The sequence below is a fragment of the Mirounga leonina genome, unplaced genomic scaffold (assembly GCF_011800145.1).
Source record: "Mirounga leonina isolate KUSES-001 unplaced genomic scaffold, KU_Mleo_1.0 Mir_114, whole genome shotgun sequence".
NCBI lineage: Eukaryota > Metazoa > Chordata > Mammalia > Carnivora > Phocidae > Mirounga > Mirounga leonina.
The window spans coordinates 43,331,167-43,355,688 of NW_023270265.1; the positions used below are offsets into that span (position 1 = coordinate 43,331,167).

Below are 24,522 nucleotides of genomic sequence, written 5' to 3' on the forward strand. Positions count from 1 at the left end.
ACCTTCATTTTTGCACGGGTCAGATGAAGAAAGTCCCGGGGTTGGCATAAGAATCACATGATCTGATGCACGTGCAGTACTTGGCACTGTGTGAGGGTACCCAGTGAGGGCTCCGTAAGTGCCAGTGTGCCTGCAGCCGGGGGCTCGACCTTGGGGCCAGCTTTGGCCCATGTCCCGTGAGGTCTGTCTCCCCAGACCCGGGCCAGGGAGGCCAGCCTGGATGGCCGTGCACTCAGCATCGTGGAACTGAGCTGTTGGGTCCTCTGTTTCAGTGAGGTTAGGTGAGACCTGCTGTTCAAGGAGGGGCGATTGACCATCCAAATTCAAGACGTAGGGACATGAGGAGCCTGGAGTCTGGGGTTCTGGAAGCAGCCTCTGAGTGGGAGCTGTCAATGGAGGCAGGAACTACTTCTACTCCCCCCGTGCTGTGCTTAGCTGCCTCCTATCAGTCCTCTCATCTGGCCCTCACGACCTCCCCTTTGGGTGGGTATTCATGTCCCCTCTTACAGATGTGGAAGCTGAGGCTGGGGGAGGCTGTGTGACCTTCCCAAGGTTAGAAAACTAATAAATGGCAGAGTGGGAGTTCCAACTCAGAGCTTTCTGACCCCGAAACCTGAGCTTTCCCCAAGACCACCATGTCTGGAGTGGTCCCCAGGGAGCACCGGTATTGATGGCAGGAGAAGGAGCTGGGGGCAGCAAGGAATGGTGGGGGTCAGCTGGGGGTTCCTCTGTGATGGCAGCATTTTATATTGAAAATGTCCATGGTGTCTTTTGTAGACCTCGCCCCGATTTCTTTTACCGCTGCTTTCCAGATGGAGTGATGAACTCAGAAATGCACTGCACGGGGGACCCCGATCTGGTGTCCGAGGGCCGCAAAAGCTTCCCCAGCATCCATTCCTCCTGTAAGTTCGGTGGCTGGGACTCTCTTTAATTTCCAGTCGTGTTTCCTTACCACTTTCCTTGGGAGTTTCAGTGGAGGGGAAAGCACTGGGACACGAATGTTGAGCACAGTTCACTCTTCTTCCCTGTAGGCTTAGAAACAAGAATTCGACAGGAAGTAATAAACCTGCAGACGAGGCTCTAGAGTTTACAAGACATTGTACATGTTGCTTCTGTGAGCTTAGCGGAGCGTGACATGTGACACTTTACCCTTTGGCAGTATGATTTGGGAGCTTAACAGTGCAAGGGAATTTACCATGTTCCCTGGGACCTTGCTTTTCAGCTCCGTGTTCTCTCCAGTTCATTCCTTCAGTGATGGTATCGTGTGTGTGTACCAATGTAGAGCATATATATGTACACACACACACACACACACGCCTCAATGTATAGTCTGGTTATAGATGTGCAGGCTGGGACCAGCCTCAAAGCCAAGACTAAATAATATGAATCAAGTGCAGGGTGGTGTAGTGGAGAGAACACAGGTCTTTGTAGCGACAGACCCTGGCTCTGCCAGGTCTTAGCTCTGTGACTTACCCGCTCTGGCCTCAGCACCTGCTCTGTACAGTGGGAACGATGCTGCCTCCATTCCTGGTTGGAGTGAGGGTTAAAATAAGTGATGATGGGGCGCCTGGGTGGCTCAGTTGGTTGGGTGACTGCCTTCGGCTCAGGTCATGATCCTGGAGTCCCGGGATCGAGTCCCGCATCAGGCTCCCTGCTCGGCGGGGAGTCTGCTTCTCCCTCTGACCCTCCCCCATCTCGTGCTCTCTCTCTCTCTCTGTCTCATTCTCTCTCTCAAATAAATAAATAAAATCTTTAAAAAAAAATAAGTGATGATGGTCGCTGACATTTGGAACAGCTGCCATGACAGCATGGGTAGGTCATTATCTCATTTAATCCACTCAATATATATGTGAAGTACTTAATATGGTGCTTTAAGTCCACAGTACTTGTCCATATTATTGTCTTTAACCAGAGCGGAGGTTCCAGAGTACTCTGGTTTGTTCCAGCAATGTTTATTGAATGACCGAGGTGCCAGGCACGGTGCTAGGTGATGGGGACACAGAGGTAACTAAGACACAGCTCGTGTCCTGGGGACTCTCGAGGCAGTGGGATACTGTATATTTAGGTTGGTGACACTGGGATCATTGGAAAACCGTAGCCACAGGCGGCCACTTGGGAGAGGCCGTTCTTGTGACCCGAAGTCCTTGATTTCTCACAGGTGTGACGTTATCAGCCGCTAGCAGGCCTGTTACCTTGATCTTTTCTGTTTTTTCTAAGTATATAAGACATTCCCTGATAGCGGCTGGATCAAAGTCTCTGGATGCCTTTTCCTGCAGTGTTTGTTGAGTATTTTGCTCAGAGCTCTTAGAGACTGGAGCCCTTGCAACAAGATATTGGGGTGCCAGGCGCTCTATGTGAATTACCGTTAATCTGTACGACGGCCTCGCCAGGTCAGGTGGTCCCCATTTTACACGTAAGGACAGTGAAGCTCAGACAGACTCCATAACTTGTTCAAGGACACTTAGTTGACCTTCATACCAGCCTCTAACTCGATAGTGTCTGAGGGCTTACCGTGATGAAATACGATGAAGTAGCCCAGGTTCATTTAAGTAAATAACTCATATTCTTGTCTGGTTTGTTGGAGACTATAGGGGGTTGAATAATGTTCCCCCAAAAGGTATGTCCGAGTCCTAGCCCACGGAACCTGTGAACGTGACCTTATTTGGAGAATCGTCTTTGCAGATGTAATTGAATTAAGGATCTCAAGATGAGATTATCCCAGATTTACAGATGTCCCCGTTAGAGAAAGACATAGGAATATTTGAGATGCAGAGACACAGGTGAGAAAGCCCCGTGAAGACGGGGGTGGAGATTGGAGTGGTGCAGCCACAAGCCAAGGAACCTGGGGCCACCAGATGCTGGAAGGGGCAAGGAAGGATCCTCTCCTGGAGCCTTCAAAGGGAGCATGACCCTGCCCACACGTTGATTTCAGAATTCTGGGCTCCTGAATGCGAGGGACTACATTGCCGTTGTTCTCACCAGCCTGGTGGTCATTTGTTACAGCCGCCCTGGGAAAAGGATATAGAGGCTTAGACCGAACACTTCCCAGCTAGCGGAAAGCCTTTGGCTTTAGAGGCTTGGGGGAGTTGAGAGAAAATGCTTCCTTGAGTGTGCTTCGTCAGAATGCCCACTGAGGTTCACGTGGCAAGGGGCCAGGCACCTCAGGAAGGTGGAGGCCCCAGGGTTCTCCGAGGCCGCTCGAGGTAGGACGTCCATTTGGAATCACGTCCCCTCTGGGTGTGTTTGTGTTCTCTGAAGTGTCATTTTAAGGAGGAGTCGCAGGTGCCTGCTGGAGGAATGCCTGCTCCCCTGAGCTCCGTTTCATAGTCTGGCATTTCTGTGCTGGTACTGTTGAGAGGTCCCCGGAATAGCGTGTACCGGGGCTTGGCTCCCATCTGCTCTCCAGCTCTGTCCTTGTAGGGTCCCTCAAGTTCTCTGTTGTTTAGGGCATGTTCTGTCCTCCCAAAGACTCAGTGCCGAGCTCGAAGGGGCTTCCAAAGCTCAAAGCAGAAAGAAGTGAAACCCTGCCCCCTGGCTTTCGGGTGGCTGACTGAGGCCTGCCAGCACCATTTCGCATCCAGTGTTGCATTTGACATTGGGCAGGAAATAGCTGTCGTGTGAATAACTCAGCGCAGAAGACTGCCGGTCCTAGGGAGGAGAGGCCAAGCCCCACAGAAGTGTTTCTTTGAGAAGCACACCTTCCCTGTCAGGTGCATTTTCTGACAGGGCTGCCCACCAGCTGCCCTGTCGAGTGCGTCGCTGACGTCCCGTCTGGGCCAGACCAGCTTTTTGACAGAGGCTATGACTATCTTTTGCTTAAGACACTGCTTAAAACGTTACGGATTTTTACTACTTGGCAGACACGGGATCGTACCCAGCCTCTAGGCTTTGATGACAGTATTTTTATCTGTTCTCTTTCTTTGTTGTGACAGGTCAGTGGCTGCCTTACAAGGAGCTGCCACAGCCATTTAGAAAAACCGTCGGTGCTATTCTTTGGATTCCTTGTTGTGGCTAATAGGAAGTGGTTGGCATGACTCTTGGCTCTTGGAGGAGGTGCTGGCCCTCAGAGGGATGAGCTTAGTGGACCCCCAGTGTGATACACACACTCCTTCTCCCTTTGTAGGTTGCACGGGAGTGAGTGCACACAGGCGTTCTGGGCCACGGGATCTCCTAAGACGAGTTCCTCATGCTAGATAATCACAGCTTTGCTTCCGCTCTGTTTATAGATAATTGGGGACTGGAAGGTAGTCGATGTCCACATACCATCCTGCAGAACAGTTGATTTTCTTTGAACCTAAGAACAAACATTGGTTTCTTTTGGAGACAAAAGGTCTTGTGCTTAGTTGACCATAGGCAGTCAAACAGCCCTCTGCTCAAGTGCTCATGTGGCATCCAGCCCTCAAATGGCGTGTCCCACAGCAGCCGTCTTGTGGGACTTGCTCCATAAGGCAGCCCAAGCCTCCCTTGTGGGGAAAAACAGTCACACTTTCAAAGAGCAAGTGGTTTCCTCTTGGAAACTTGGGATTTATTTATTTTTTTTAGTTTTAAATATTTATTTATCCATTTATTTTAGAGAGAGAGACGGAGGGCACATGCATGCATGCTAGTGGGGAGAAGTGCAGGTGGAAAGGGAGAGAGAGAATCCACAAGCAGACTCCCTGCTGAGTATGGAGCACAACGCTGGGCTCAATCCCATGACCCTGAGATCATGATCTGAGCCGAAACCAAGAGTCGGCTGCCCAACCCACTGAGCCACCCTGGTGCCCCCAGAAACTTGGGATTTAAAGTAGAGAAAGGCAATATAGCTTTAAGGCAGGGATATTCTGAAAAGGGAATTGTCTTTCATTGCAGTCTTGGCTTTTGATTGGATATTGTTTCACATTCCAGAAAGAGGATAGCTTTCAGAGAGAAAAACAGAAAAAACCAAATTATTAATGCCAAATCAAGCTATTAAGAAACTTCTTTCCTGTGAAAATGGCGAGAATGCATAAAGTGATATTGTTGTTCATGGATCAGCAAACAACAACCCATGGGCCAAATCCGGTGCCTGTTTGTTTTTGTAAATAAAGTTTCATTGGAACAGTGAGATGCCCATTTGTTTATGTATTGTCTGTGGAGGCTTTCACATTCTAATGGCAGAATTGTGTAGTGCCGAGGGAGACATGGTCCACAAAACTGAAAACGTGTTGCTTATGCTCCAGACAAATAGTATTGAAAAGCATTACCATGGTGGTTGGGGCTGGGGGCAGGATAACAGGCAGAGCACAGAAGATTTTTAGGGCAGTGAAACTACTCTGTATGATACCAGAATGGTGGATACATGTCATTATATATTTGTCGAAAGCCATAGAATGCACAGCAGTAAGAGTATGTAAACTACGGGCTTTGGGAGATGATGATGTGTCAGTGTAGGTTCATCAGTTGCAACAGATGATGGGGGATGTTGATAATGAGGGAGGCTGTGCACATGTATGGGGGCATATGAGAAGTCTCTACCTTTCTTTTTTGATTATTTTTTATTTAAAAAATTTTTATCTAAATTCAATTTAGTCAACATACAGTATATTGTTGAGTTTGATGTGTTCCCTTTTGCTGTGTCTCTCTTTGTCAAATAAATAAAAAATCTTTCAAAAAAATTTTTTGCTGTGAACCAAACTGCTCTGAAACATTTAAGTCTGAAAAAAAGCATTACTAAAGCAAGACCAATGCACTTTAATTGTACACACAGATGTTTCATTTTTAAACAACTCCATTATATTTTTTAAAGGGGGCATTTATAGGATAATCAATAATAACTTGTGGGATACACTCTTTAAATGGCAGACAAGATTTAAAAGGTGTGTCTGGCTGATGATGATTTAACAGATTCTTCTTGAGCCCTTACTGTTTTGTAGGTACGGGGTTGGTACTCTGGGAGGGTACAGGATGGTCAGAGAGGGCCAAGTCCTCTTTAGGGCAAGGATGAATACCAGGTGCATTTACCACGGTGGTCTGGAACATGGAGACTAGGAATTCCAAGCAGGGGACGGGAAAAGCTTTGGGAGGAAAAGCACTTTCTCCTATCATTTCTGAGGAGGGGGAGGGTGTATGAGCTACAATGTTTTGAGATACTTAATGTTTGAAGTGTCTGCTTTCGATTCTTTAGCTGGGTGCAGAATTCTAGGTAGAAAAATCATTTCGGTGCAGGATTCTTGTTTATAGTGTGTTTGAGAGAAGCCTTGTAGCATTCCTTTCTTTGGTTTTATTTTTCTTTCTCTCTCTGGAACCTCTTAGAATCTTCTGTCCATCTCTGGCCGTCTGAAGTTTCACGGTTATGTGCCTTCCTGGGATTCTTATTTAAGCTGGAAGCACTGAAGGTAATTGGGCAGAGCTCACTAATTAAGCTTCACTGAAGGATGAATGGGGAGCGAGCTGGGTTTTCACTGGTTGACCCCGAGTGTTAGCATCTGGCCTTTACTTTGAGGCTCTTCCTTTCCCCAGAGGAGACTCCCCAGGCTCTTGTGAGGTGTACCTGAGCCTGGCATTCCGGAAGCCAGGCTGAGGGGCTGGGGTTCTTACAGGTCACCTTGCAGACTGACCCTTCACCCTCAATTCTCAGTCTGGTTGCTCAGCCCTGTTCCCTACTTGCCTGCTTTTCCTAAGTGCAGAGTCTCAAATTGTTAAATCTTACATCTTCTTCAGGAGTCAGGGAGATGGCAGTTTCTTTCCTGGTTTGTAGGATGGGGTGGAGAGTTTAACTGCTCATAATAAGGACTGCCCACCTGTTCCTCGTTTCCATCCCCCATCTTCCTCTTGCCTCCTGCAGTACCCGGAGCCTCCACCTCAGAGCTTTGCAGGCCCTTGGTGGTGAATAAGGGACTTCTCATCAGCACCACCATCTGCAGGCTGTAGGCTCGCCTTTCCTGGCTCTGGGAGGTTTCCTCTCTACAACCTGCTTTCATTGGCATACGTTGTGGTGTGGACTTGAGGTGCTTCTAGCTCCATTTAAGATAGAATGTACGTTCCTGTTTGCATCAGTCATGGTTCTCCAGAGAATCAGAACCAGCAGAGAGAGAGAGAGAGAGAGAGAGAGAGAGAGAGTGTGTAGGGGGGCAGAGGGGAGGAAGGAAGAGGGAGCAGTTATTTTAAGGAATTGGTTTGCATGGTTGTGGGGCTGGCATGTTGAAAATGTGTAGGGTCAGCCCACAGGCTGGAAGCTCAGGTAACAGGCAGTGTTGTAGCCTTGAATTTGAAATGGGCAGAGCCAGCCAGCAGGCTGGAAAGTCAGGCAGGATTTCCATGTTGCAGTCTTGAGGTAGAATTTTATTTGGGAAACCTCAGTCTTTGCTCTTAAAGCCTTCAGCTTATTGAGCAAGGCCCAGCCTCACTGGGGAGGGTGAGTGAGCTACTTAAAGTCAACTGATTGGAAACGTTCAACACCTTGCAAAATACCTTCCCAGCAATATCTAGACTGATGTTGACAGAACAACTGGGCATCAGGGCCTATCCACGATGACACGTAAAATTAGCTGTCACACTGTTCTTTCCTCCTTCTATCATTTTAAAATCAGAAACACCACCGAAATGCTCTAATAATCTTAGTTGCAGAGATACCACACATCAGAAGGTTCTCGATCAGCCTCAGCGTTACTCTGATGACAGAGTCCTTGAGAGTGGAGTGTGCCCACTAAAGCGTGTTTGTAGGCTGAACGCCTGGGAGTTTGCTTTTGGTGAACAAATCTGAATGCATTTTATGTACGGATTGAGAAATGATCACAGGATACCATGTATGCTAACGGCCAGATGTGACTCCATGCAGCATGAATATTCAGTATTATAAACCAGCTGGGTCTTCGAGTATTAGGCAAGCTTTTGCATAAAGAAACAGGAAAAGGAAAACAGGAAATTGTAAGATTTATTTCTTTTACATCATTGAGTTAATTGAAATTGCTATCCATGGGTTTTGCTGGGTGAGTTTTGGTAGATGAGAAACTTGAAAAATGCCACCTTCTTCTTTTAAAAATGCTATCAAATGGCATGGCTGCTGAGGTCATTGGTCTGGCCAGGACCAACCAGTGGTCATTTGTCGGAGCTCAGCTCAACTTGTGTGGTTTCCGTTAGAACTTAAAGGAAAGTTTCCAGTCTCACCAGCATGTCGAGGGACAGCGTCAGATCCGGCAAGAGCCGCTCATGGCTTTTCCCCTACATTTGTACCCTCCTACATCTCAGGCTTCGAAGGCAATTTCGAAGGTTCTGGGAAACAACTGTGCTTGTTTGCCACATCTTTATCAGGCAAAGGAAGACTCCCTGGGGCAGTGAAAAGCCTTTCTCTGGGGATGCCAAATGCAGGGAGGGAATGATTGCTGTCAGTAGAATCCTAGACCTCTTCGTCGGAGGGCGTTTCTTAATCTCTCTTCCGTTATCACTCCTCCTTCCTTGTTTTAGACCTTTCCTCCCCTAATTGCTCCATTCTACTGTGAAAGTTTAATGCCACCAATATACTGTCCATCTGTGTATGTGCCGTGGCCCTTTTCTGAGGGCCACCAGCAGTGATAATCCCTAAGACTTTTTCATCTTCCCAAGAGCCAGTTTTCATCCCCTTGGTGGGGGGCAGCGCTGTCCTGGTTGAGGATGCATGGTTTGGGGTGGTAGTTCTCAGCTGGACAGTTCTGCCCACTGGGGGACATTTGGTGATGTCAAGAAAGTCGGGTTTGTCACAAGTCAGGGGGTGGACCAAGAGCATCAAGTACACAGAGGCCACCAGCGCTGCTAAGCATCCTGCGCACATAGGACGACCCCACGACACAGACTTAGCTTGCCCCAAATGTCAGTGGTGTCCAGACTGAGAAACCCTTGTCTTGGGGAGTTAGGTAAATATGTGGCAGAAGTCGATCAGTCACATGTTAAATTCGTCCCACTCTCCAAGTTCCCGGTCTGACTAAATAGGATATGTTGAGAAATGGGCACCGTTCAATTAATTCAAAATATTCTCCCTCAAAAACTCGACTCATAACCCCTATTCCTATCTCAGGATAGAATATCCTAACCCAGAAGGTTTGTTTTTGTCCCTTTTCAGTCAATCCTCATTCCCTCTGGATAGCCATGGTTCAGGTTTTGTGTTTTTGTTTTAGTTTTTAAATTTCAGGGGCGCCTGGGTGGCTCAGTCAGTTAAGCGTCTGCCTTCGGCTCAGGTCACGATCCCAGGGTCCTGGGATTGAGTCCTGCGTCAGGCTCCCTGAGCCTGCTTCTCCCTTTGCCTGCCGTTCCCCCTGCTTGTGCTCTGTCTCTCTGTCTCTTTTTCTCTGACAAATAAATAAAATCTTTAAAAAAAAATGAACTTCATATAATTGGAATCATACAGTATGTCCTTTTCGTGTCTGGCAGCTTTTGCTCAATATAATGTCTTGGAGTTCTTCATGTTGTCATGAGTATTAGTAATTTCTTTTTATTGCTGAGGGAAGAGGAGGAGGGGGCCCTGTGTTCTGGGCTGTTTTCCTCCTGGAGCGGAGTTTTCCATCATACTAGGCTTCGAGTGAGGAAGGAGGGAATGGGTCAGGTTCAAATGCCACAGATTCTCATCGTTCTTATGGAGTTTTAGTGCATTTTCTTGAATAAATGTTTATTTTTTGTATGTTCTTGGGACCATCCAGAGACTTAGAAAAAAATTTTTTAAAATAATTTTCCCGTTTTGCTTAGGAGTGGGTCCACATAGCTCCTCACATTGCCATCCTAGAAGTGGAATTACCTTAAGTCAGTTTTGATCATATTTTTAAGGAATTTGTACCTTTCATCTAGGTTGTTGGATGTATTAGGATAAAGTTGTTTATAATATTCTGCTCTTGACTTTTTTGATGTCTGTAAGAGCAGTGCTGACAACACTTTTCCATTTCTGTGCTAGTAATTTGTATTTTCTCTACTTTTTTCTTGATTAATTGTACTTGGGGTTTATCAATTTTACCAATCCTTCCCAAAAAACCAACTTTTGTGTTTATTTTCTCTATTTTTGTCTCTTTTTTACCTCATTGGTTTTTGGCTCTTATTTGCATTATTTCCTTATTTTTAATTTTTGTTTAATTTGCTCATAATTTTCTAGTTTCCTAAGTTGGAAATTTAAATCACAGTTGTTTAAGACTTTTCATTTCTAACTTAAGCATTTACAGCTATAGATTTCCCTTAAGCCCTGTGTTAGTGGTACCCCACAAAATTTGGTGTATTGTATTTTTTATTCCTATTCAAAATATTTTCTAACTACCCTTGTTATTTCTTCTTTGATCTTGGACTCTGTCTTAGACCTTCTTATTTAGAAGTGAGCTTTTCACTTTCCAAATGGCTTTTCTAGCTATCTTAATGTTTTGAATCTTTAACTTCATTTTATTGTGAACAGAAAACAAGTATGTTGAGTGTTTTGAAATTTATTGGGATTTGTTTTATTCCCTACTGAATATTTTATCTCAGTGGACTTTCCATGCACACCTGAAAATGTATTTATGCACTTGTTGGTTGTGTCATTCTGTATGTGTCCATTAAGTTACCATGGTGTCATTCAAAAATTTTTGATCCTTGCTTTTATTCTCTTTGTCTCAGTGTTCTGTCAGTTACTAAGAGTAGGGTATGATGGTCTTCAGCTAGGACTGTAGATTCATCTGTTTCTCCTTTTAGTTTTACTGGGTTTTGCTTCATATATTTTAGAGATCTGTTTATAGGCACATACACATTTATGATTGTGTATTCTTGGTATTTTGACTCTTTCATCATTAGGAAATGTCCTCTGTTCCTCACCCTACCTCTTCCCATATTATGTAATGACTTCTTATGGGCACAAGGCTCTTGAGTCCATCAATTGTGAAAAGAATTTTATAATATCTTGTTCTTAGCCCTTGGTGATGGAATAGACTTGAATTAAAAAGGAATTGTTCAATAGACACCTATTTTGTGTGGGCTCCTTTTATCTTTATATCACACCATTGATTCTTAACACAGTCGTCTAAATATGGGTCCAGAGATCATTCAAGATGGTAGCTGTGTTCCAAAAATAGAAATTCAAATTATCACATGTCCCCTGTAATGGACATCTTTTGGGGTATGTATGTATGGATGGGAAGAGACAAAAGAAAAAGGGAAAGAAAGAAAAAAGGAAAGAAATTAATCAACCAATTGATCATGAGCCAACACTGTTCCACAATCCCCTTCTCTGGAAATTGTCCCATTTCTGAGTGGATACCCTTCCTCAGATGGGGCTCTGCCATAGAAACATTACCTTTTGGGCTCAGAACCACCAGCCTTTTTCTTTGTGTCCTCTCAGATTCACATCTAGCATGCATATCCTTACCACCAGTGTGTTTCCTTTTCCCTTTTGGGTAGAACTCATAAAAGTACGTAAGTTATTCCCATGGGGGTCTCCACAACAAACTTTTTTTTTTTAAATGTTTTATTTATTTACTCATGAGAGTCAGAGAGAGAGAGAGAGGCAGAGGCAGAGGGAGAAGCAGGCTCCCCGCCTAGCAGGGAGCCTGATGAGGGACTCGATCCCAGGACCCCGGGATCATGACCTGAGCCTAAGGCAGATGCTTAACCATCTGAGCCACCCAGGTGTCCCACAAAACAAACTTTTCATTCCAGACTTGCTTCCTATGTCTCCTGGTGGGTCTGGGGGCTGCCTCTCCTACCTCTGTTGGCATCTTCCTGGGAAATGCAAAGTCATTTGAATGTTAGCTGGAGCCAACTTAATTAGGAAGTTAAGTCTGCCAAAGGAAAATGAAACAGATCATTCTAAAGCCAAGGCTGTGCAGTCTTCAGATGATTCAAACCAGCGCTTCTTTGCTCCCGTCAGTCTCTGGAGTCTGCTAATTAGTGCTAAATAGCACCTTCTTTCTATGCCAGGAGTAAATTCAGCTCTGGGGACCTGGAAGCAGAAAAAGCATTTCAAGCCTTTGAAGAGTATGATATTCTAGAATGATGATGTCAGGACACTCCAGAGCTTAAAACTCTTCAGTGGCTTCCTGTGCACCGAAAAGATCATCCAGTCCCAGATGATGCTCTGGCCCCTCTGGTTGCCTCTTCAACCTCATGTCCTATGCCCCCACCCAACCTTGCTTCCTGCGTTCCGGCCACTCTGTCCTTTTGATGGCCCTGAAGACAGCTATCATTTATTGAACATGGAAAATGTGTCAGTGTCTACGTTAACAGCTTTTTTAAAGGACTTATCCCATTGAATCCCTACAACATACCTGTGAGGTCAGCACTCTTACTAGTCCTCTTGTCCAGATGAGGAAACTGAGGCTGAGGGGGATAATGATTGGCCTCCACAGCACACAGCCAGCAAATCACAAAGCTGGCATTTATACCCAGAGTGTCTGACTTTGGAGCCTAACTTTAAAAAAAAAAAAAAATTTATTTATTTGAGAGAGAGTGCATGCACTTGAATGAGGGGAGGGGCAGAGGGAGAGAGAGCATCTCAAGCAGACTCTCCACTGAGCACAGAGCCCGACACCGGGCTTGATCTCATGACCCTGAGATTATGACCCGAGCCAAATCAAGAGTCAAACACTCAACCAACTGAGCCCCCCAGGCACCCCCAGAGCCCAACTTTTGACAGCTCCCTCCACATGAGACATTCTTTCCATTCTTGGCATTTGCACTTGCCCTGCTCTCACTTCTCAAATGCTGTCAGAAGCCTGCCCACATTCCTCCAGCACTCACCAGTTTCCAGCTACCAGCCCCTGCTTCTCTGTGCCTATAGCAGACTGGATGTGCAGGGAAGGAACATGTGCCCATCCCCTCGAGCAGCCCTCAGCCACTGACTCACGGGCTGGTGTATAAATATCCCGGCTCCCTTGCCCTGTAGGTAGACCAGGTCTGAAGGGTGTATTTTACCCTGTTTCCTAGAGCCCTAGTGGTGTTGAGCTCTTGCCTCCCAGAGTGGTAACGTGTTTGATACCATGTCTCACTGGCTTCCTTCCCATCCGTGTCTTGTTTCCCCACTGATGTCGTCTCGAATCATCTTCCTAATAGTCTCTTTGCACTTGAATCTATCTCAGGATCTCATCCTGAGGGAACCCAAACTAATACCTTGGCTAACTCCTACGACTTCCTTGAGTTTCAGCCTCTATGTGGCCTTAGGAAAGCGGCCATCCTGAACAGCCCAGATGCTCCCGCCATTGTTTTTGGAGCGGACCCCAAATTCACCATCAGTGCTGAGTTCCCAGAATACCCCACACTTTCTTTGTTTAGAGTAAGAGAGACCTGAGCTGTTAGGGTAATATGTTCAGCTGTCCTGCTCCCTAGCAGCAAACCCTTTACTGCTCAGTTTTTCCCTTTAGTCTTAGAACAATGAAGGGATATGGGTGGGATAGGGTGGCATAGCTTACTTTGACTTATAAAGCTCTGTGGTTCTGCCTCGGTGTCATCAGCTTTATAAGAGGGTTTAAGATCCCTGCCAGAGAAATTCTTATGAGAATTGAAAGGGTTAAAGGTGGGGAAGCACCTTGCATGGTGCCAGGCTCATAGTCAGTGCTTTGTGAATGCTGGGCCCCTTCCCGCCTCCTCCAGCAGAGCTGAGAATCTTGCTAATGACTGGAAAGACCACAGTGACACTGTGAGTTAGGGTCCCTTGTGTCTGGGAGCTTGAGCAGGACCTGGGGACTTGTGTGTGTGTTGAGGGGGGAGACAAGCTAGCTTCTTTAGTCCAGAGCTTTGACACTCATATGAGTCTTTTTTTTTTTTTTTTTTTTTAATGAGCAGATATTCAGAGGTTAAAAGTTTTTGGGAGCCCCTTTGTGCTTATTTCTACCAGTAAGTGGACTCGGTTTCAGGCTACAGCTTGTTCTTTTCCTTAGGATTATTTCCCTTAGTTTTTTGAGTTATGAGGAGCTCTGCAGTATTTCATCAAGAAGAAAAGAAGAAGAGAAGGAAGGAAGGAAGGAAAGAAAGAGGGAATATTCTTTTTTTTTAAGATTTCATTTATTTATTTAATAGCACGCACAAGTAGGGGGAGCTGCAGGTAGAGGGAGAGGGAGAAGCAGACTCCCCGCTGAGCAGGGAGCCCAGGATCCTGAGATCGTGATCTGAGCCAAAGGCAGATGCTTAACCAACTGAGCCCCCCAAGTGCCCCAAAAGGGAATATTCTTGAGAGCCTCCACCGGAGCCTCTCCACATCCCCTGGTGATTAGTAACCTTGTAAAAAAAAATATGGATCATATTTTTGTCCCTTACTAATATGGCCTTTTGGTCAAATGGTAGAGTATTTTGCCTGGGTATTATTTACCACACCTTACAAATCAAACAAGCTTCCATTTCTTTCTTTCTTTTTTTTTTTTTTTTAAAGATTTTATTTATTTATTTTGAGAGAGAGAGAATGAGAGAGAACACATGAGAGGGGATAGGGTCAGAGGGCAAAGCAGACTCCCTGCCGAGCAGGGAGCCCGATGCGGGACTCGATCCCGGGACTCCAGGATCATGACCTGAGCCGAAGGCAGTCGCTTAACCAACTGAGCCACCCAGGCGCCCGGTTCCATTTATTTCTTTCTGGAAAAGACAAGTGACGGGCATTTGCTGACTCTGGCTAGAGCAGGGAAGCCTCACAAGCAGCCGCCCGTTTCTCCCCGTCTCTTCCCGTGGCTTGGTGCCATGCCCCCAGGGGCTGTCTCCTCCTGCTGTTGAACCTGCTATCATAGCTGCTCTAACAGGTGAGGTGCTGCCATGTAACTCACAACTGGGACTTCATCACCACGTCTCAGGTAAAACTTCCAATACTCTCTAAATGCTTTAAAAAGTATTCACTCATTTCTTTAGTGAATCAGTCATTTAGTCCACAGCTCTGATGGGACACCTACTGTGTGGGGTGTGGGAAGAGATGGTGGTGGGTTAGACAGACCCAGTCCCAGTTGTGGCAGAGTTCACAGGGCAGGGCCTCTGTGAGCCCACAGAGTATTTGTGCCAGTTCGGAGAAGGTGTCTCTTCAGCAGATGCAACACCAGGTAGGGGGGCATAGAGAGCAGAGAGCAGCCCGCCCTTGTTGGTGGGGCATTCTGGGGCCGTGAGTATCCCGAACAGCCATTCTTAGTAGCCCTGATGGACAGCATTGGACATTAAACAAATAGCCATTTAATTATACTCCTGATATATGCTAGTAGGAAAAATATAAAATGCCTGGTAATTAAAGTGGTGTCTCTTATATAATCAGAGTCATCTGGGACAGTTAATTCTAAGGGAAAGGTGGGGCAAGATCAGAGAAGAGAGGGTGAGAACATTTCTTACCAGAAAGACCCTGAACCTCCCCATCCCTTGTCATGGTGCGTGTGGAGGAGAGGGCCAGGGCGCGTGGATCATTTTACAACTTTTGGATTTCTGCTCTAAATACCATGAGCATTTGTTTATTTCTTCTTTCTCCATATGTTCATAGCTACATATTGTTGGATGTCAAAAGAATGCCATTTTAAGACCTAGCCTGGTATGTTTGTTTTTGTAATCATTGGATTGCTCCACATAAATAAATACTTTTTGGTCTAGCATTTCTATATTGACTATAGTAGAGAGAGAAGAATTATTTTCAGACTCCAGCAGACCTGAGTTTGGCCTGGCTCCCATCACCACAATGATGGGAGTCTTGCACAGATCACTTATGACTGTGCGTCTCAGTTGGCTTATCTGTAAGCAGAGTCCCAATTCCTACCTTTCCAGGTGTGTGTGTGGGAAATGAAATGAAATCATTTATTGCTATTCCCCCTTGAGTTCTGATTCTGGGGAAGATCGGAGAAGTCTGGTCTCTGTCCCCTTTGGCAGATGGCAGAACAAGAGAGAAACAGAATCTCCTGTCCCTACACCAGATGTCCATTTGAATGTGTTTGTTCCTAAGGCAGCATGACAGCAGGTTGCAAATGCATCCCCAAGTTTATTTCCCTATCAAAAGGTACCTGTTTGATTATTACGTCAGGAGTGATTTCTTTCATGGCGTGTGTTTTTGCTGTGAGAGCTGTGTGATAAATTCAGTCAACATAATTCCTTTTGTGTTGGTTCTTAGTTTACACCTACAGTTTTAATTTGATCCTAAGTGTAGATCTAAATGCTTCAAAAACTCAGCGTCTTACAATTTTTGAAAGGAAAAGTAGAACATCAAAAAAAAAAATTATTCCCTGATTATGGTCTGCAATTTAAGAATCGCGGCGTGCCGGGACGCCTGGGTGGCTCAGTCGGTTAAGCGTCTGCCTTCGGCTCAGGTCATGATCCCAGGGTCCTGGGATCGAGTCCCGCATCGGGCTCGTTGCTCGGCAGAGAGCCTGCTTCTCCCTCTACCTGCTCTGCCTGCCGCTACCCCTGCTTGTGCTCTCTCTCTCTGACAAAAAATAAATAAATAAAATCTTAAAAAAAAAAAAAAGAATTGCGGCGTACCATTTTTGGATTATCCTCGAAAACCAGTGTGCACTTCAGAGAGCCTCTCTAGAGCTGGGCTTTTGGACATGGCACAGCGTGTCGCCCTTGTCTGCCAGGCTTACAGGTGGGGAGGCCTGCTAGAGGTTCATTTCCAAGAACATCCGTTAACAGTTGTACCCACGCCTAGAAAGGTCACAGAGGTGGGGATACCCAGAGTGAGTCTGTCTGTGCGTCTGCCGGCAGGGGCCCAGACCCAAACTGCCCGAGTCACAGCCGGACCTCAGACAGTGGAGTTGAAAGTCATTACCCACTGTTTCCTCCATCGTGTTGCTCACTAGATGTGGCGAAAGCCCATTAATAGGATTAACAGTCCATTCGCTAAGTGAATAACATAATTTATCAAGGTAGTTGCTAGAGACGCAAAGGGAGCCTCTGGGTACAGCTAGGCTGGTTGTCCTCATAACTGAAAGGCCACGTGAGAAGCACTGTTTACTGAGCCTCCCTCAGTCTGTTTGGGGGGTGCAGGCTTCGTAGCAGAATGGGCATGGTGGCATGAGTTCATGGCAAAGGAGCTGGCTGCCTGCCCCAGAAAAGAAGGTGCCACTGAAGGACTTTGGCCAACATGGGGACCTGTGTGAACCTTAGCAAAAAGTGATTTTGTGAAAGTATGCTCAGTTCCTTTCATGCATCCAGCACGCCCATGCATTCCTCAGCTGCTGCTGAGAAGTTGACCGGTAAAAGCTTTCCATGTGGTGACAACCACCACAAAACCCACTGTCACATGACCTCTGATGCCTCTTCCTCCTCTGGAGGTCATTTGGATCAATCAGACACCTGCTTGTTGGTATATGATGACCTCATTTTCCAAAGTCATCAAAAATTCTCCCACACGTGTGCAGTGCTCACTTGGATGGAGTTTTTCTCCTAGAGGCAGTCTGCATGCTTTATCTTAAGCGAGGCTGCTACAGGAATTCTGTCACAGGGATCGTATGAACGGAAGAAGGAGGTGATGAGGATCGTGTGCCTCTCCACACCTTCCAGCATCTCTGGGACACTGGACAAATGTGGGTGTGAGCGGCAGGGCTGGGCCTCCTTGCTGGGGACAGCTGTGAGGAGGAGCCCAGGGGACCCACTAGCCCCAAGGATGCCTGCCACAAGCAGAGTGAGGAATGCCACAGAGTCGCAGAAGCCCGGAGGCCCCAGGGACACCCAGCAGACTGGAGTCCATGTCTGGAGCACCATCAGCTTTCAGATCCTTCCTGTTCAAGCAGCACAGTCTCTGCGTATAGATGGTGAGGCGGAGCTCAGGTGACCCTGGCACCCTCACAGCTGTCGGCCACGGGGTGCCCTGCCTGTGCAGTCGGCCTGTGGTCCCCTAGCAGTTCCCGCGGTGGGAAGGGCCAGAGCCTGCAAGGCCCATGAGACCCAGAAGTGGGTCCCCGGATGTTGTCTCTTCCCCTCCCTCTGCCCTGGAAGTGGGTGTGGCATAAAGGCGGCTGGATAAGTCGTGGCTGTCCTCCAGTGTTTCATTTCTGACTCCTGCCCAAGAACGAAATATCAGCCCGGATGCTGCCCCTCCCCCAGCCCCTGAATGCACAGCCCGGCCTTCCTTCCTCTTCTGTTCCCCTCCCCCATGCTGGCACCAGAAGCCCTAAATGCTCCTCGTAGGTCGAGGACACGGGGACCTGTGTCACCCACAGTCACTCACCAGTTTCTGTAAGAATTCCTTGGGGAATTCTCATCTGGGGTTTTCCCAAACCATGCTTGAACCAGTTTGAGTTTCCTCTCTGTATTAGTCAGGGTTCTCCAGAGAAACAGAACCAAGAGTGTGTCTATATAATGAGAACTGGCTTACAAGATTATGGGGTCTGAGGAGTCCCATGATCTGCCGTCTACACGCTGCAGACACAGGAAAGCTGGCCATGTACAATCTAGTCTGAGTTGGAAGGCCTGCGAACCAGGAGTACTGATGATGGGCAGCCTAGTCCCAGGGAAGGAGAAAATGGACGTCCTTGCTCAAGCTGTCAGACAGAGAGAAGGTGAATCCCCTCTTCCTCCACCTATTGTTCTTTTCCTCTACCTATTTGTTCTATTTTGTTCTGTTTTGTTCTGGGCCTCAGATTGGGTGATGCCCACCCACACTGGGGAGGGCTAGTTCAGAAGCACCCTCACGGACCTACTCACAAATGATGTTTAGCCAAATATCTAGGTACCCTGTGATTCAATCAAGTTGACACACAAAATTAACTGCCATGCTCTCCTACCCACTTTGGGGAGAGCACGTTCCTCTCCTCTCCAGCACATACCCTTCCAACCAAGCAGCCTCAAGCCCCCACAGTCACTGCCCTAGCCTATGGCTCACTGTCTTCCCCTCCAGGAAATGCCCTCCTAGCTCTTCCCCAGAGTCCCCCCTGCTTGGCACAGAGTAGTGTTGAGAAAGTGAATGTTCACCCTACCTACCCATCTTTCAAGGCTGGACTCATTTTCCCAACTCTTCCTGCAAGCCACCTGTGATGATGAAGTCCCTCATTCACTTCTCCTTATCATCTACCTTGTTTCTCTTGCAGAGTGGTTGTATGGATAATGCTAGAGAGTTCACTAGAAAACCATTGCCCATTGTAAATTCAGATGTAAAGAAGAATACAGAAGCACCATTCTGGGTTTTTAGCATGGAATAATTTATTCTGTGCATTGAATAACAGATGAAATGAATAGCAGAAGTTTACAAGGAATAGGTCTAACATGTATATCCAGTTTCCTACTAGAGTTCAGGGATGCTAGACAGTATGTTTTTTCCTAAAATGGATGTTCCTGAAATAGTTGCCTTTTTTAAAAACAATCTTTAGGAGTGATGAGCAAAGATAATGGAAAAGAAAATTATTTTTCTCTTTTTTCTAAAACAAGGCACTCAATAAGAACAAGTACTGAAATTAGTGTTTAGTTAATCCCTAGTCTTTTTTAACTAAGAGAAAATAAATGCCTTTCAAAGAAATGTCTAGAAATGAGAAGGCAAAGCATAACTCTATGAGGACCTATTATTAAAACAACAGAAATGGCACTATTTTGATCAAACATAGCATGTCACAAGCTTGCAAGTGACATTTCCCTTCTTCATCAATCATAACTTTTGAAGTGAAAGTTGAAAATTATATTTTAAAAAAATCATTTAGACTACAGTCATTTAGACTTGGCCAAAGTGTTGCTTCTGTAATTTCCACCAATAATAGCATTTTGTTCAGTATGATGTGACCCTTCTTGGCCACGTGAAAAAAATGAGGGACACCTTTTCTTCTTATGTTCTTTTTTCCATCGCATTTATCCCAGTTCCATGGGGACAATACCTTTCCAAAGGCAGGCTGCTCAAGTGCTGGTAATATGATCCTGAATCATTCACTCATGGCAACTTCACGGTTGAAGTGGGAGGTTCACAGGTGTTGGAATCAGAAGGACGTGAGTGTGAATCCAAAATAACTTATGTGACTTAGGCAATTGCTAAATTCTCTAAGCTTTGGTTTTCTCATCTTTGAAATAGATATAATAATATTTCATATTATTGTGAGGATTATTAGATCATTGAACTTTCAAAATGTGCTAATTTTTTCATGTGGTTTAGTCATATGCTGTTGAATTTCTTAGGGATAATAACTGCCTGTGGACCAAGATGATTAGTGTTAGATTTTGGGGATTGATTTTCATGGCAACAGTCGTTTGGAATACCAAAACTTCAAGGTAAAGGACTTTCAGTTCCACCAGACTTGCCCTTCTTGTTATTTCTTAAGATTTATAGAATTGATAAACTCCTAGCAAGACTGATCAAGGGATAGCAGAACACACAAATGACCAATATCAGGAAAGAAAACAGAGCTCCTCTTAAATAACCTGAGTACATTAAAAAGACAATAAGGGCATTTGTAAACAGTTTCATGCCAGCAATTCAACAATGCATGTGGAACGGTCAAATTCCTTGCAAACCACAGCTCAGCAGAACTGATAGAGATGAAATAGAAATACAATTTGTAATTAAAAATCCTTGTACAAAGAAATCTCTAGGCTCGGGTGGTTTCACTGGTTTCTGCAGTCAAACATTTAAAAGTAATATCAATCTTACACAAAACTTTCAAAAAGATAGAACACTTCCCAACTAGTTCTGTGAGACTATACAAATAAGGTTATAAAATAATCCTGATAACAACATTTGACAGAGATATTACAGAGAAGAAAAATTATAGGCCAATATCTCTCATGAATATAGGCACACAGCCTTTAATAAATTAGCAAATTAAGTCCAGAAATACATACAAAAGAATTGGAGTTTATCCTAGGAATGTAAAGTTGATTTAAAAATTAAAAATCAATTGTTACAATTCACCAAATTAACAAAATATTGGAGAAAACCATATGATCATGTCAATAGATGTAGAAAAAACACTTTCATGGTAAAAGCTCTCATTGAACTAGGAAGAAAATGGAACTTCTTTAGTTTGATAAAAGACATCTATGAAAACCTACTGTTAACTTTATACCTAACGGTGAAAAGACTGAATACTTTCCCCTTCGGATTGTGAATATCATAAAAAATTGTCCATTATCACTGTATCTGTTAAAGTTGGGTGGGAGTTCTAATCAGTGCATTTAAACAAGAAAAAAAAATAAAAAGCAAAGGAAGAAGTAGTTATTTTTATTTGCAGATGACATGATTATTTATTTAGAAAATCTTAGGAAATCTATAAAACAGTTAATGAGCAGTTTTGAAAGATCATAGGTACAAGACCAATATAAAACTCAACTTTATTTCTATATAATAGCAAGAAACAATTAGAAAGTGCAGATTTTAAAAGTAGCATTTACAGTAGCATCAACTTACGAAAACCTGAGAATAAACTTAACAAAATTTAAAAATCTGTATGTTGTTTTTTCCTAAATTAAACCATAGGGTTCATAACAATCCTATTTAAATTTGTTTTGTAGGAATTGAAAGCTGTTTATAAAATTTATGGAAAAATTCAAAGGACCTAAAATAGCCAATTTTGAGAAGATAAAAATTTGAAGTACTGATAGAACTTGATGTCAAGATTTCATATAACTCTGCAGTAATCAAGCTAGTATGGCTTAAGGATAGATAAATAGATTAATAGAGCAGATAGAGCTAAGAAATAGGTCCACACATATATGGTCAGTTTATTTTTGACAAAGATGCCAAGGTAATTTAGTGGTGAAAAGAAAGATTAAAATCAGTGGTACTAGAAAGCCTGAATAAAGTATGAAAAATAAATTAACCTTGACCCCTACCTCATACGATATGTAAAAATTAACTCAAAGTGAATCATATAAGTTAAATCTATAAATCATCTAGAAGATAATGTAGAAGAATATCTTTGGTATTTGGGGATAGTCAAAAATTTCTTAGAAGGAACACAAAAGCACCAATAATAAAAACAATGACAGGGGCGCCTGGGTGGCTCAGTTGGTTAAGCGTCTGCCTTCGGCTCAGTTCGTGATCCCAGGGTCTTGGGATCGAGCCCCACATAGGGCTCCCTGCTCAGCGAGGAGCCTCCTTCTCCCTCTCCTGCCCCCTGCTTGTGCTCACTCCCTCTCTCTCTGTCTGTTGAATAAATAGATGAAATCTTTAAAAAAATAAAAAGAAAAAGAATGACAAATTGAACTTCACCAAAATTTAAAAGTTGTGGTCTTCAGAAGACATCATTATGAAAAGAAAAAGTAAGTCACAGACTGATAGAAAATACTTGCAATTCAAAAAAAAAGAGAAGAAAATACTTGCCATTCATATATCCTACAAAGGATTTGTGCACTCATATCCAGAATATATAAGGAGCTCCTATTATAGATCAATAATAAAAAGATAACCTCATAAAAACGCAGGCAAATGGCTGGATCAGAGACTGCATAAAGTAAGGCATATAAAAGGTCGGTAAGCATGTGAAAAGGTGCTCAATTATCACGTATTAGGGAAATGTAAACTGAAACCACAATGAGATACCACTTCTTAGCCATTAGCTAATGGTTAAGTTTAGAAGGACCGGCGACACCAAACGTTGATGTTGAGGGTGCAAGTAGAGCTCTCATATATTGCTGGTGGAAGTTGGTATAACCTCTTTGTAAATTGGTAGTCAGTTTTTTATAAAATTAATCATATACTCACCGTGTGACTCAGCAGGTCCATTCTAATGTGTTTACCCAAGAGAAATAAAAACACATGCCCATGAAAGGACTTAGATGGTTGCAGCAGTTTTATTCTTAATCAGCCCAAACCTGAAACAATGCAAGTTATCTATGAGTAGGAGAACAGACAGTACTGAAAAGGAGCAAACTACTGATGGATATAGCAATATAGGTGGATCTCAGAAACTCTACATTGAGATAAGGAAGCCAGACACAGAAGAGTACATATTGTAGTATTTTGTTTATGTGAAGTTCAAGAACAGTTCAAACTAGTCTATGGAGTAGAAATCAGAGTGGTTTGTTCTGAGTGGAGCATGATAGACTGGGGAACTGACTCTAAATGGTTGTAATATCTTTTTGGGGATTTTCCTTATATGAGTATCTGTGTTTTTCAGGATTGATCTATACAGTTCACTGTGTGTAAATTTTATCTCAATAAAAAAAAGCTAGACCAAAAGCAAAAATTTTCAGATATGCAAGATGTACTATCCACATATTAGTGAATCTCAAGAATATTTGGGAACAGCTTGATCATTGATGAAACCTTTCACATAGCATTTATTTTAACTTGAAAATCCAGCAAGCTATCAATTGTGGTTACATTTAAGTGGTATTTGAAATGACATTGGGAAATAATAAGGTAACCTGAGGTCAGTGTTGTCCACTGATAAAGTGATTCAGACCTGTGGGCTCTTGCTGTCTTCCTTCTACTTTTGCTCATCTCGCAGGCATTCACACAGCAACCAATTGATTTGTGATTACTCTTTTTCTTTAAAAGTCTTAGAATAGCTATGTGCCACAAAACCCTATAAAAACCTAGCCCCTGGGGGCCTGGGTGGCTCAGATGATTCAACATCCTACTCTTGATTTCAGCGCAGGTCATGATCTCAGGGTCATGGGGTTGAGCCCTGCATTGGTCTCCATGCTCAGCTACTTGGGATTCATTCTCTCCTTCTCCTTCTGCCCCTCCCTGCCAAGCTCTCTCCCTCTCAGGAAAAAAAAAAAAAAAAAAAAAATCAAATCTAGCTCCTGCCTAACCCTCTAGCTTTATCTCAAGCCATGATCTACTCCAGCTACACTGATCTGACAGTTCCTGGTTGTATCAAGCTCTCTGCCTTTCAGGACTCCACTGCTGTTCCCTACCATGGACACACTCTCTGATGCTCTTTGCATATCTCTCTCTCTCTCATCTTCCAGATTTATACAAAGTGGTGACTCCCCTGACCCCATCAGTCATCCTCTCTTTCAAAAGCCTATTTGTTCCTTTCCTCACACATTCACAGTTCATAATTATTTTTATCTCTAGATTCCGTAAGACCAGGAACCAAGTCTGCCTCATTGTTCCCCAGAGCTGAGCATGACACCTGATCAAGCATGTAGCAGGAATTAAATAACTGTTTGTTGAATAGCTTCATGATAAAACTCTCAACCTCATGACCCCAGGTGGTGATGGTGATTGTTATTTCTAGTAAATGTGTGTCATATGGAGTCCACACATTTCTCTAAATCTGGATTCTTACTCATCAACAAAAACTTGTGTCCTCATAGGGAATAAAGTCATTTTTCTCTAAATTCAGATATTCAGCTGCCTCCTCTTCAGTGACCTTTGATTGAAGATCTCTAATGTCTAAAGTCTCTAATGGCAAAAGCACTGAAGCTAAAATCAGGGCACCATGTCATCCTCCCTCCTCTGGGTAGAAAGTTGCAATCTGATTGGATTGCAGTGTTTTGACATTTTGCATCCTTGTTCTAGCACCATTGGCCATCAAAGAGTGTCTTGGGAAGACTCAGGAACTTTATCATTCCCTGTATCCTACATGCACATACCTTTATGCTCATTCCCAGGAAAGCAGTCTGGCTGGTGGACCAGATAGACCATTTGACTGACTTGACAGGTGGCAGCTACTTCTGCTTCTTCTGCTGCTGCTGCTTCGTCTTCGTCTTCGTCGTCGTCTTCTTCTTCTTCTTCTTCTTCTTCTTCTTCTTCTTCTTCTT

The 24,522-nt window shown here is 44.3% G+C and overlaps 1 protein-coding gene across 2 annotated transcripts in view; it reads left to right on the top strand.

The window, feature by feature from the left end:
- PLPP4 (phospholipid phosphatase 4) overlaps positions 1-24,522 on the top strand; it is a 115,884-nt gene that overhangs the window by 59,263 nt on the left and 32,099 nt on the right. Inside the window, exon 5 of one of the 2 annotated variants that reach the window (XM_035030358.1) lies at positions 778-902. The exons of the other annotated variant lie outside the window; for it this stretch is intronic. Coding sequence (XP_034886249.1) covers positions 778-902 — 125 coding nt within the window. The remainder of the gene's footprint in view (positions 1-777; positions 903-24,522) is intronic. 2 annotated transcript variants of the gene reach the window in all.